Consider the following 13,808-nt stretch of genomic DNA (forward strand, 5'->3'; position numbering starts at 1 on the left):
AGATGTAAATGGGGGTGTATTGGCTGCAGTCCATAGGGGCTTCCTCTCCTCATTGTCCCTGGGTGCTTTTGCTACTCAGCAGAATCTCATATTGCCTGGCTTCCAAACCCTTTTCCATAGCATGCCATGGTAACAGTGTTTCTTGCCCCCTTTTTTCAAGCAATTGCTTTCTACTGTCCCTTTTCTCTCCGAGCCCCCCTCTTTCTCACTTTTCTCCCCATTATTCTCACCTGACCACTTGCTGCTCTTTTCTCTGTTGATTCTTATGCCTCCTATACCTCAGAGCAACAACCAAAACACCTCAAGAGACCCTTAATGACAGTTTATTTTTTTTAAATCTTAATGGTTGTGACATTTGCACCACTTTGTAATGACAAGCCTCTCAGGTATATACCGTAGAAAAGATGGTGTAATTGAGACACACCTAAGTACACACAAACAATTTGCAGACTCTGCTGACTCCTGCTCTCTCATAACCTCTCCCGTCTATTGCCAAGTGACTTTAGTTGGCTGCATTTTATTTGTGTTTACAGGACCAATTGTTTTGTTAAGTTTTGTTTCTGTTCTATTCCCCCTCATTTGTGTTCTACTCCCAACAGTTAATGTCTATGAGGCCAAGCTTCTTTTTGTTTCAGACTACATTATATATTTAAAAATTATGCTTAATAACTTTCCTATTCCTTTTTTCTTTCTATGCACAAAACCAAAATCCTTATACTGCTTGTGAATATTGGCTATAGCTGTTAGTTGTGTTTTGGCCACTCGTTAATGTGTGTCTGTCCCCACGTCTCGTGGACAACCCATAAAACAAAATCAAGGCATTAGAGATTATATGGATGTTACATATGGTTTTGTATGGTTTTATTTTTCACTTGTTAACCTGTGTCTGTTTCTTATTCTACTCTTCTCCCATTACTAGTTTTTCTTTGTCCTGGGACTCTGAAAGCTGTCGGTGATCCTTCCTTTCTATTTGAAGCGGAGCAACAAGCTGGCGCCTGGTGCAAAGATCCACTGCAAGCCGGCGACAAAATCTACTTCATGCCTTGGACTCCTTATCGGACAGACACTCTCATTGAGTATTCCTCCCTGGATGACTTCCAAAATGCCCGACAAACCATTACCTATAAGCTGCCCCACCGGGTGGATGGGACTGGATTTGTGGTGTATGATGGGGCCGTGTTTTTCAACAAGGAGCGTACCCGCAACATTGTGAAGTTTGACCTGCGGACTCGAATCAAAAGTGGTGAGGCAATCATCAATAATGCGAACTACCACGACACGTCGCCCTACAAGTGGGGTGGTAAAACAGACATTGACCTGGCAGTAGATGAAAATGGGCTATGGGTGATCTACGCCACAGAGCAGAACAACGGTATGATGGTAATCAGCCAGTTGAACCCCTACACACTACGTTTTGAGGCAACCTGGGACACAACCTATGATAAGCGCTCAGCCTCCAATGCCTTCATGGTTTGCGGAGTACTCTATGTGGTCCGCTCCACCTATGAGGACAATGAAAGTGAGGTCAGCAAGAGCCTGATTGATTACGTTTACAATACCAAACAGAACCGTGGGGAATACGTTGATATCCACTTTCCCAACCAGTACCAGTACATTGCAGCTGTGGATTACAATCCGCGAGATAACCAGCTATATGTGTGGAATAATTTTTACATCCTGAGATACAATCTGGAGTTTGGCCCACCTGATCCAGCTCATGGTAAGAACCCAGCCCCTCAATCATTTCTTTTGCACACAATATTGTTAAATTGCATTGCTGAAATCGTGATTTTAGTTGCTGTCAAGTGCGCTATTCCTTTGGTATTTCCCACATATGTATCAAGTGTCACAGCTGACTGATTTTTAATTTAGAATCTAATATGTGCTAGATATGTTACGGAAGCTTTGGAGTCTAGGAAAGCATCTCAGGGGGTAAGGTGAGTTGGGCTCTGTGGTAAACAACACCTCGAAGCCAGTTACCATATCATAAGGGATCAGTATCTAGGGGATTTGGGAAGGTTTACCATCCGGGCGTTCCCTGAGTCCCTGGTGCTAAGACTCAAGGGACCCCTGCCAGCATATCCCTTTTTTTAAAGAGAGTAAGACAGGGAGAGAGGAAGATATATTTTCACCTCTGGAAACATACATGCCCGGACAGGTGCAAAGTCTGGCCTGGGGCAAGGTTAGATCATTCCCCAAGTGATGCTCAAAACTCCAAATCTCCATCGGCCATTAAAATAAAATACTTCACACTCTGTAGGCAGAGTGTAAGGATTCACGGTTCTGCCTAAGAGGGAAAGAGATGGTAGACACAAGGACACAAGGGAGAGGGATCAATCATCCGGGGTCACATCAGCAGCGTATGTTTTTAATTTAGCTGTCAAGAGCTGAGGGGAGGCTAGCCTAGGCCTGTGATAGTCCTTACATTGAGAATATAATAACAGTAATTATCCTAATCCCCTCCACACCCAGAATCCTAAATCCACATAATGCTCAATGCAGTCAGTGATGAGCCACAGAGGTCAAGCAATTTTTCCACAGATTATCCGAGAGCTCAGTATTTATTAATGCTTTTGCTCGTCCACTTTTGTATTGATAGGACATGGGCTAGGGGTGCTAAATTGGGTTCAGCCAATGGAACAGCATCAGTCTAAGCCAGACGAAGGCAAGCTTCACCGTAATAAAGAACATAGTCCAGGTTGGAAACCAAAATTAAGATGAAGAGGAGGCATTGAGTGAAAATGTATATTTATATTTTTTCTAACTGTAAATAACATGTTAGTTTCTAAGTTTCTAAACTGCCAATACATATACAGACATATACTAAATATTTGCATATTACAAGTACATTTAGAGCAGCTCAGGAATGTGCTAGAATCAATCCTAATTTTAGTCATGGATAATGTCACACAGTCATACAGAGAATTCAAATGAGCTGATTTAAAGCAGTGCCTTGCATTTGCAGACAGCTGCTTTAAAAGGTGGTCATAATAGCACCTGTTCTTTAAATTGGAGCATGTCTTTACATGCCATGATGTGTTTATATACAGTCAACTGATTACAGTCAAGCAACAGCCTCCACAACAGCCTTTATTTTCAGCTTAGCCGTTATGGATTCTTGGAATAAGCTGTGTATAGACAGGCTGCACACTCAATTGATTTATTCATTTTCTGAATGGACACTGATTACTGACAGAGAAATAATCAGAGGCTTTAACTGGATTCACCCTGAAATAAGACTACTTTGTGGTATTTGTGTGTGTGTGTGTTGTGCATGTGCATGTGTGTGTATGTGTATGTGAGAGAAACATACTTATTGTTTATTCAGACAGTCAGATCTCCCAAGCACCCAAAAGAACTCACTTCCCCTTCGGTAGATTGTGTTAAGAAACATATACTTCCCGACATACTGTGTTTGCTCCGCAGTGCTTCTGTATTCTCACATCTTTATTTTAATGTCAACGAGGACACTGTTCTTTCTTCTTGACAAATGAGACATGTGCCTGGCCCTGCCGCTGACTAATATATGTTGAGTTGCAGTCGATGAGTGCAAGGGAGAATGGTCCAGGATGATCATCAAGATGTCAATAAACTTGTCCTCCCACATGGCTGATGTTGACACATAAATGATGGCACTTTTTTCTGGCTGTCACCGAATGCCCTCTCTGTGATATCTTTATGCTTGTTTCTATGCCTGTTTCACTAGGCATTGAAACAAGCTATCGGAATGCTTTTGTGGTGTTAAAAGTTGAAGGTACGAGTGTTTTGAGCTTTTTGAAAAAAAAACTACTGGAAAGCTTTGCTCAAATCATCCCAAACACACATGTGGAAGCTAATCACAAGCTTGTGTATAACAGAGCATTGCTTATTTATTAATATAGACACTACTGGGATTGACTTCTTCTAGAGAATTTCAAAGCATGTACAGAGAATGAGTCAACGACATTATTGCGGGGGGTGAGATTGATACTTTATGCATTTGACACTGTACACTGTGTCCTACTCCCTCTTTTCCCAAATTTCAAGTGCACAAACAACTCTGTCACATGATTCGCTCTGTCATAGAATGCAATCACATCAAAGTGATGTTGAGACCCTGCGTGGCAGACAGTTGGGTTCTTGTCAAGTCCAATAACATTGCTCGTGTTGAGGCAAGATCATCTCTTGTAGGATTATGGGGGAGTGGATGGGGTCACATCCAACAAGCGGCTCCACTGAAAGTGGACATTAAATGGGTCAGTAAGTCTCTCTCTTGGCTTTGACCAGCAACGCCATAATCCATTAATTTAACCATGGCTCCATGCCAGTTTTCCTTCTTGCATATAGGAGCTCATAAAAAGACATTTTCCTTTGTTGGACCTTGTGAGTAAGATGATTAAATTGATTTAAATGAGGTATTCCCAGAGAAAACTCATTATGTACCCATTTCTATGGATCGTTTATTCATGCCAAGCTCCGATATGTGGCCTCAAACCACTGAGTAAGCATATCAGAAGCTATTTTTTACTAGAAGTATGCACAAACAGTCTCTATTTGCTGCGTCAATGGGACACAGGTGAGCCTCGGAAACCTTTTATTTATCCCTTGTCGCAAAATTAGATTCTGAATCACTTCCGTATAAAAGCCCCCGGCGCTGCAGTTAACACCCACACAAATCAAGACCTCCTCTTTAATTGTTCGAATGTCAATACATTTGCATACAGTTTCAATTTTTGCTGCACCCTCAAATTATGCATTTGCAAGTGGGGATCGTAAGGAAGAGAATGACCCAATTTGTTTGAAATTATGGCTCGCATATGCAACTTGCCAATTAGCTTACAAAACTCTGCATGTGGTCAAAACAATGCCCTGTCGTTTGTATGTTATGAAAGTGCTTTGCAATGCAAAAATGCTCAGCTGTTACAGATGCTTGTGAGTCATAGGCATTAGCAGTCACCCCAGAGAGCCCACTTCTTATAGGCTGATGAATACATAGCTCTAATAAGCACCACTATGATTCATTCCTGTCTTCTGAAGTGCTTACAAAGAGGTCAACTATGCATGTCAACATTTAGAGAGAAAGCAGGGAAAGCAGAGAGATGTATAGATACTTTAAACGTCAACATCAAGCTTTCACAGCTATCTGAGGTGCTGTTTTAAAATGGCAGACACTTCTGTCTCCTACATGCTCACCAGTGGTGCAGTAGCAGGGATCAGGATGTGTTAAAAACGGCCAATTTGTTTGTTTGCCTTGACGACAACAACCCCACCCCCCACCCCCCCACCCCTCCCCAACCCCTCCCCAACCCCTCCCCAACCCTCTGTCAGCTGCCCAAGTGGACACAGCGGTGTGAAGAGAGAAGATATTGATGTGGAAAATCACCCTTTTTGTTTTTGTTTTTCTGTCCTCCTGTCATATTCTCGATCTTGTTGTTTCTTTCTCTGTCTGCTTCCATCTTTTTGTCTCTCTCTTTCATTTAATCTCTTTTCATCTCTCTATTGAGTTCACTTCGTATTTTATTTTTCTTGTACCTTTCTTCTGCCTGTAGACTCCCATTGTTTGTCTTAGTCCTCCTCCATGATCACCCATGAACTGTGACCTACATCTGGATATTTGCATGCATACACATACTGTGTATGCGTATGTTTGGCTTCTCTCCTGAAGTCAGGCTAAAGCCTAATTCAGACTGTTCACATCATGCCCAATGACAGTAGTGCACACTAAATGACAGGATTTAAGTAAATCCTTAGCTGTGCCTTTTGGGAAACTGTACACACACAACAACAGGACAAAGACTTCCATCATGCACATTTTAATTTGTCCAGACTTTTTGCCAAGTGAAGCTGGGAACTCCTACTGATGGAAACTTGCTATTTGAGAGAAAGTTGTTAGAAACAACTTCTCGCTGGCTCTTTCTCAACTTCATTCCTGTCCACCTGAACTCCTGTTGGTTGTTTTCAGGATCACACCGATGTTGGCTGTCTACACAAGCCTGACTAGCCAGGATCAGACCAAATCAAACACCTCACTGTACACAACAATCTGCAGAAAACAGCCCAGGATCTGTGTAAAAACCCGCTAAAGGGACATGTATGTGTGTTGGTAGCTGTGACAGGTTAATTCAACAAGCCCCTTATTTTGTTATAGTCCCTAAATCCCAGATTTTTTCCTGCTTACTGATGATATTTTGACCTTTATTCTGTGTAAGCTGGGAAGAATTTCTGGGATGTTAGGGTACTTTGGAGTGTATCTTTAGCTAAATACCTCCTTCCATACTGCCAGACTGCAGGATCTCCCTATATGCCAGCTTCCATTCTTTATTCCTCCCTTGTAGCCTTTTTTAACCACCGTTTTATGACACACCGTGACGTTATTCTGTCTACATCGTGACCCACTGGTCTCATTCTTGATTACGATGTAGGGGTGAATTTAACTGGGACGATAAAAGGGGGGAAATCCCATGATGGGGATTTACAGTCTTGTTCACAATGTCTCTGACATTACATCCTGGCATAATACATAACCACCCGGTGTCTGGTGGCAGTAAAGGCTTTTCAGCACATGAGGTCAGGAGGTCACCTGTTTCATCTGAAATCTGATCATGATCTCAGTCGCTCATACAGCACTGAATGTCATCAGACATAAGGGCCACTTGTTGCCAGACAAGGAAGAACATTTCACCTCTTATCCAAAAACGCACCTCAAGATAATATTTTCTCATATTCCTAGCCAGTTCCCACCTCTCCTGGAACTACTGTATAGCCAAATGATCTGCGCTGACAGCACCCAAGTATGTGGGCAACAGCAAACCCGGGGTTATGATTTAGAATGTCACAAAGAGTTGTTTTACATAAAAGAGAGAGGAGGGGTGTGTGATTATGGTTACACTGAGCCCTATAGCCAAGGGGATCCACAGTCTCTTGTTTGATTACAGTCTGACAGTGAAACAAGGCGTATTAAAAGAATTATTACTCAGACATCACAATGGTCCCCCATCACTCCCTGACACAAGCCTTTGAGGAGATTTATTTCACACAGGCCTGATTATTGTGTCTGTGTTTCTCTAATCGGGTTTGTGTGCTTTTTGTTCTACACGGCTGTGTTAATGTGTGCGTGTGCTTGCATTCTTATGTATGTGCATCTGTTTGAAAGTGTATCTGCATGTGTGTGTAAATGAACACCTCTACACAGACACCCTCCTGTGTGCACGGCATTAGATATCAGACCGCTTGGCACACCTAGAGTTAATGCTTGAAATTTGAGGCACGTACAGTACAGAGAAAGCTGCTAGGAGAAAAAAAAGAGCTGGCTGTAGTCTGGCAGCTGCTATGTCTGTTCTCTGTACTTTGGTGTCATTCCCTGTGTGAGGGTGTATATGAGTATGTACATGTGTTTATAAGTGTGTGTGTGTGTGTGGGATTGCACTCTGCCTGCCTGTGTCCATATGAATCAATGCGTTTGTATTGTGGGAAAGAGAAATATTGGAGACAGCAGTAAATAACATAATCCAGCTATTAGGTTTTGTGCCCTAAAACATGGACGTATACTGTACACACCGTCACAAGGACATGACTCATGGGAAATTATACGAATTTTCACTCAGCTTTCTTCATATTTACTGCTGATACACAAGCAATCATGCACCGTGTTCCCATCCACAGCTACAAATGCAGGGCAGAGTGAAGGACGTGTAATCCAATTTCCTTTGTGTATTATTGTTATTATTGGTAGATATCAAAATACATCACAAACGTATTATAAATCATCACACTATTTTATACTCAAGAACAGCTCCATTTCCATATGAACCTAGAAGCAAGGGTGCATCTAGAGAGGAGAGACTGAAATGCATGTTTGAAACAGAGATTTGTCAGTGGCTGCATTAGCAGAGGAAATAATTTACACTTTGTTTTTTCATAGTTCAACACCTTATTTCAATTAACCTACGCTCCGTGCTGAATGACTTAAAAGCTAATGTGTTATTTCTATCCACTAGATTCCCTTGGTCCCCTCACAAAGACTGTGTGGCCCCGTACTGATGGCAGAAACAGACTGAATTGTTTTAGGTTCCACTGACTTGTTAACTTTTGCTTTTCCTCATCCATTAGGAGGTGACATCATCAGGACCATTTCACAGTGTACAAAAGACATGATTCTTTTACCTTAGCAAGGAGTAAGTCTCCCACAAGATGGGAACAAAGAGGTGAATCTCCTAAACAGCCTCGCTTCACATCACCACGAGATTATTCCATGACAGAGCAGGGAATAGAGGAGGGGAACGAGTTAGATCTGAAGATTCTTTTAACTTTTTATGTGGCAAATTAGCTGAAACAAATGCTAAATGTGTGTTCCCTTACCATTTTTCCCCCTCCCTCGCAAGATAAACAGCACCTGGTAATGTGTATGAAACATTACTCTGATGAACAACCATGCGGTGCCTACTGAAAGTGAAGCCATTAAACATAATATAAAAGACACACACACTGTCGGTTTTCATTTGTCACCCCGGCATGACTACCGAGTCCTGGTAAAGTCTCATCTGTGCTCCGTGTGTGCGTGTGTTGGTGTGTGTGTGTGTGTGTATGTGTGGGTGTTGTGTGTGTTCCTGAGTGCTTGCGTGTATGCATATGCACTGAAAACACTTGGCAAGCCATGCTCCTCTCGCCTTTTTCCTCTCCTGGATTACCATCACATTGTCTGTGATCAGCCCCAGACCTGTTACCCCAGCGGTAATAAAAGAACCACCGAGATACATTCAAGTGCAACAATGTGTGGGTGTCGGGAAAAAAATGTTATGAATAAGTCTGTCCCGACTATTGGCTGTACTTTGGAGAATATCACTCCATGCGCTTACACTCTATGACAGCTAATTGAAGGTTCCCCTTGGGCTTGAGTGCAGCAGAGACATAATAATCAAGGATCCTGTCCTGGTTTCTCTATATTGCCTAAATGTGGGGTTTGCTTCTTTGTCATAATCAAAAGGATATTGCATAGGGAACGTATTCAGCGGTGTCTGGCATGTGTTGCCACAGTAGAAAGCAGAACTATTTGGTCCATGTTATGAATCACAAAAGGTATGGAAAAGGCTGCTGCAGCACTACTATCAGATCAATACCCATCCCTCACAGTGACTGCTTATAAACTTATCCACTTAGACATCTAGTGAAGAAGTGACTGCCTGAGAGGAGTGTCTGTGGGTTAATTCCACACAGCTTTTATTGGATCAAATTAAACCAAGCTATGGCATAAAGGTAATAAGATTATTGTGTTGAAGGCAGGATTACGGGCTGACACGTTATGTACACGGGAACAGTGGTGGTCAGAGAGGTGGCATTGTTTATGCACGGATCTCTCTGGGAAGTTTAGCCTACATTCACATTAGCCTCTATTTCACATAGGAAAGAGATTAGTTTGAGAGAGAAGATTAGTTTGCATTATAAATATGAAATAGGATTATTTTTTGCCCTTTTACTGATGTCCATTTCATAATATCTCCTGTTAACGAAGCTCTTTAAAGTAGATAGTAGTAGATAGTATTCTATGATGGTGCACACTGAGAACGCCAATTTTTAGCAATGCCAGCACAGCTTTTCTGTCTCTTGCAGCACAGATATTGGTTTAGCAAATCCACCCCACACCCCTTTCTAAAAAAGCTATCCAGAGGGGCAATCCCTTCCAATGGAAAGAGCCAACCCCATTATATGGATTTAAACAGGTCTAACAATAATTACCCCCACAGTTTCACCGCTGATAGCAGGTAGCAATGGAAAGTGAAAAAAAGGAACAACTTAAAAGAGATTTCATTGTACATGTTGTAACTAGAGCACGGAGCTCAACATCCCAGCGAGCCATGACAAGCAGCCCTCTTGAGTGAGGGGTGTAGACAAGATACAGTTGTTAGTTGACATGCTAAAGGAATGTGCTTGGATTACAGCAGATGCCGCTTTGATTTATTGGCCGTGGTTGCGAGGCCTTTATCTTAAATCATGCTGCCGAACAGCGATTCATTTTCATTTTATTTCTGTCTGGATTCTAAACTCCCCACCCATGGAGACTGGGATCTTATCATTATCATCTTTCATACTTTGGAAATGAGAAACCTTTAAAGGGCCCCACAGTTTCTTGGGAATCTTCGGGAAGTTTGCCAAGAAACCCTGACCCAGATGTTTAAAAAGAAATGATAATAATTTACACACATTCATTTTCTTTTGACGGAGCCGCTGTGTTACATGCTGTAGTGTGTAAACTTAACCATAATTTTTTTTGTGTGACTATTGCTTTCATCTCTGTGAGTCTTCTCAGTGAGTCATGAAAAAACAAGGGATATAGCAATAAAGGGGTATAGAGACAGGCATTTCTCCCAGCCAGCTAAATGCTGGTACTGAAAGGACACTAAGCACAGGTTGTCTCTCAACCACTGTGACAGGCGGTGTAGCTGAGAATTTCACTGTGTTGAGTAAACATATATAGTTGGGGGAGGAGAGACAAGAGAAGAGGAGGCTGAGGTGAAGCCAGCCAGCCAGCCAAATCTCAGCTCAGTGTCAAAACAGCCAGTCAGCTGTGTACACCTTCATGTCACCTGCTTGTGTGTGTGCATGCGCGCGTTTGTGTGTATAGAGTTCTATACCCCCATCACCAGGAGGGAGCACACACATTTCATCTGCTCTGGTCAATGGAGCCTAATTCGCCACAGGTAGCAGCCAGACTCAAAGGCGATTTCCCTTCAGCTCAACTGTGCTGAAGCCTCTCATCCATACCGTGGGGCCTATGGTGATAGTACTGGCGTGTGTGTGTGTGTGTGTGTTGGGGGGGTCAGTGGGGGGGTTTCTGCTATCAGCCAGACCCATTATCCAATGGAGGCAATAGATATGGAGGTGTTGCTGCCTGGGGTCTGACTGCTTCTCCTCCAATCCACTGGAAGACAGAAACTGTCTTCTCATTCTCCAGCTTGGCCCCATTGTTTCTGAATTATCCTGTCATCGTCTTCTATGCGCGCGTCTATTTTCCCCCATCCCCCTCTCTCTATTTCCCCTGTCCTCTCTCCTCTCTTCGACTAGCTCTGTCTCTACAGTGTTTTCACTACCGGTTGTACTGCTGAGAACAACTGTGCTCAGCTCAAGCAGTGTAACAGCACCTCTTCACATTCTCTGCATGCTCTACAGACAGCCTAATGGAGGAAATCAAAGTGCTCAAATGCGATTAGATTCAGTATGCACATTGCATTCCAATCAGAGCTCCTTTGATTGATATAGCTTATCCTTTTAAATTCAACCAAATATCTTTTGGGGGACGGAGGAGGGGGGGTCCTGCTTTATTTTCGTGGAGCAGGTTTATATCAAATAGTTAACGTCAACATTTCATCTATGAAACTCCCTTATGTTCGACTTTTATGAAATGTAATTACACTGCTTCTCACGCTTCTCTGGTGTATCACATGAAAAATGTCTTCATAGTTTTTCCTTAGTGGCTCATGTTAAATGTAAGGAGTGCACTATTTTCTCCTTTCCCAGGACTGAAACATATTGTTTTTGCCTGGGGCATTGCATGAGTTACTGCACACCTGCTTTATCAGAGTATGAGTTGTAGTAAGAAACAACTGTAAAATGAATGTTCGGGCACCATGGCTACACATACAGGTTCTGTGTTGCACTAGTGAAATTTAATCAGCCATGCCACAAAATCTCCCAGGCAAGAATGATTGCCAGGCAGGAGGATGTTACTGTAATTATTGTCTTGTTCACTGCAGACTGAGTGCCTTGGATAAGCCATAGTCAACGGGAAGGCAAATACGCTTGTTGCACAAAGCACTTAGCAGCAATTTACACAACAGGATACTTGGACGTATAAGCATTACAGTGTTGAGCATGTTGAGAAAAAAAATTAGGAATGTTACTTACAGAGGGCACTTTTAAGGTTTAGTGGTACATGAGGGCATCTGCCCACCAGTAGGTCAAGGTTTGAATACCTGCCAAAATAGTCTTAGCATAATACTTAATATAATCCACATTATGTGCCCCAGGGGTGCCACATTAATGAGCTGACCTCACACTGCAACCGCGGGTCAAGCTACCACTTGGTTTTGATTTGTATATCTTTATCCACACCATCACGTAACAGTGCTCTACCTAAACATAATGCCTGTGTACCCTCTGTCTCTTCACAGCTCCACCACTGTCAGAAGTAACCTCGTCCCCTCTGCCTCAGAGAACTACAACCACCACCACAACAACCACCACAGTGCACGGGGGTGTGACCAACACTACCACCACAACAGGGCTCAAGGAGGGCAGCAGGGGAGCGCCCAAGCCGCCTCCCGTGATTCCGCAGACTACTTCCCCTCCGCCCCTCGAGTCCTTCCCTTTACCTGAGCGCTTCTGCCAGGCCACAGAGAAAAGAGACATAATGTGGCCTCAGACCCAGAGGGGCATGCTCGTGGAGCGACCTTGCCCCAAAGGAACACGAGGTAAACAGGGCTCTCACCTCAGGGCAGCATGCTTGCTGCTTTCAATATGACCTAAAGCATCCCATTGAACATCCCTGAGTTTGTTAGATTTGTCTGATATTCTTGCATACAAGGATGTTTTTTTAATCTATAAAGAGCACTATTTTAAGTAGACGTGCATGGAATCAGTGAAGACTGTTTATAATAGTGTTAGGTTTTAGTTGTGTCATTCCAGGTCGAAACATGATTTAGCAATCTGTAACGGTTGTGTTGTAGAGGAGCAGGCTCAGCTGTTTTTCCCGCAGCTTGCGTGGGGACGTGCATCCCTCGTTGGATTGTGTGTGAAATCGTGTTAGCACTCAGAGTTCATCAGGCACACGGCTAATTAGGACAGGACAGAAAATTGTTAGCAAAAACAGGAGCAGGCTGCTGGAAATAGTTTCAGAAAAAGAATAAAATTGGTGACTTTACATGTTTGGAGTTTACTGTATGCAACAATTTCAGTTTAATTTGCCCTCTGACGGCAACAGTCTTACCAGACTAGCACAGTGAATTAAACAAAATATCCTTCAGGGCTGATATTTCTGTGTGCACACACAAGCAGACATTCTCTGACTTCAGATTTGTATAATATGTAGGCATTTGCATGTTTGTAAATTTCTTGTTTGTGTGCAGTGTCCTCTTTTTATTTCCTTGTCCTTTGTTGTCCTACAAACATCACGTCCCAACTTCATGTGAAAATAAATTTGATTTGACTTGATTGAACTTGACTATTCTGTTCTTGTTTTCCCTGTCAGGCACAGCCTCTTATTTATGTGTCCTTTCCACTGGGGCCTGGCACCCGAAGGGCCCTGATCTCAGCAACTGTACCTCCCACTGGGTCAACCAAGTAGCCCAAAAGGTTTGTATGTGCTCTGCCTCACTGTAATGTATTTCTTAAAAACATAGGGGGGTAGATAAAAAAATGTAAACACACCCTTGTAAAGGATTGCAGCACTGATGTAACTTGTCAGCTATAAAAATGTCTGGAATTGAGGACTTTGAGGAAATGAAGACTGCAAATGCTTATATATTATGGAAACTTATATTATACATGTTCGTAGTATACATATAGTCATATTACGTATTGGCATGCCTTTAATATGACCCCAGTTATGTAGGAATGATTACATTTGACTCCAAGTTAAAGGCATTTTACATGCAAAGTAAACAGTTTTTCTATCCTGCATAATGTGTGTCAGAGAGCTGCTTGCTGTATCTGCTGTTACATCTATGAGTGCCTGTTTTGTTTTTTTTTGCTGCCACCATGGCAACTTCTACATGAAGAAAATCTCTTCTTTTTGTAACTGCCATTTCAAGGACTTATTCAAGTGTGACTTGATGTCA

General features: G+C 42.6%; 1 protein-coding gene across 29 annotated transcripts in view; it reads left to right on the forward strand.

Annotated features, from left to right (window-relative positions):
• The window catches only part of adgrl2a (adhesion G protein-coupled receptor L2a), a 91,919-nt gene that overhangs the window by 55,107 nt on the left and 23,004 nt on the right, over positions 1-13,808 (forward strand). For all 29 annotated transcript variants that reach the window (XM_038715726.1, XM_038715732.1, XM_038715734.1 and 26 more), the window contains 3 exons: positions 920-1,720; positions 12,144-12,443; positions 13,220-13,323. In XM_038715726.1, coding sequence (XP_038571654.1) covers positions 920-1,720; positions 12,144-12,443; positions 13,220-13,323 — 1,205 coding nt within the window. The remainder of the gene's footprint in view (positions 1-919; positions 1,721-12,143; positions 12,444-13,219; positions 13,324-13,808) is intronic.

Source organism: Micropterus salmoides, unplaced genomic scaffold (assembly GCF_014851395.1).
Source record: "Micropterus salmoides isolate LMB-PRFRI ecotype aquatic unplaced genomic scaffold, ASM1485139v1 Ms_hic_scaffold_13, whole genome shotgun sequence".
Lineage (NCBI taxonomy): Eukaryota > Metazoa > Chordata > Actinopteri > Centrarchiformes > Centrarchidae > Micropterus > Micropterus salmoides.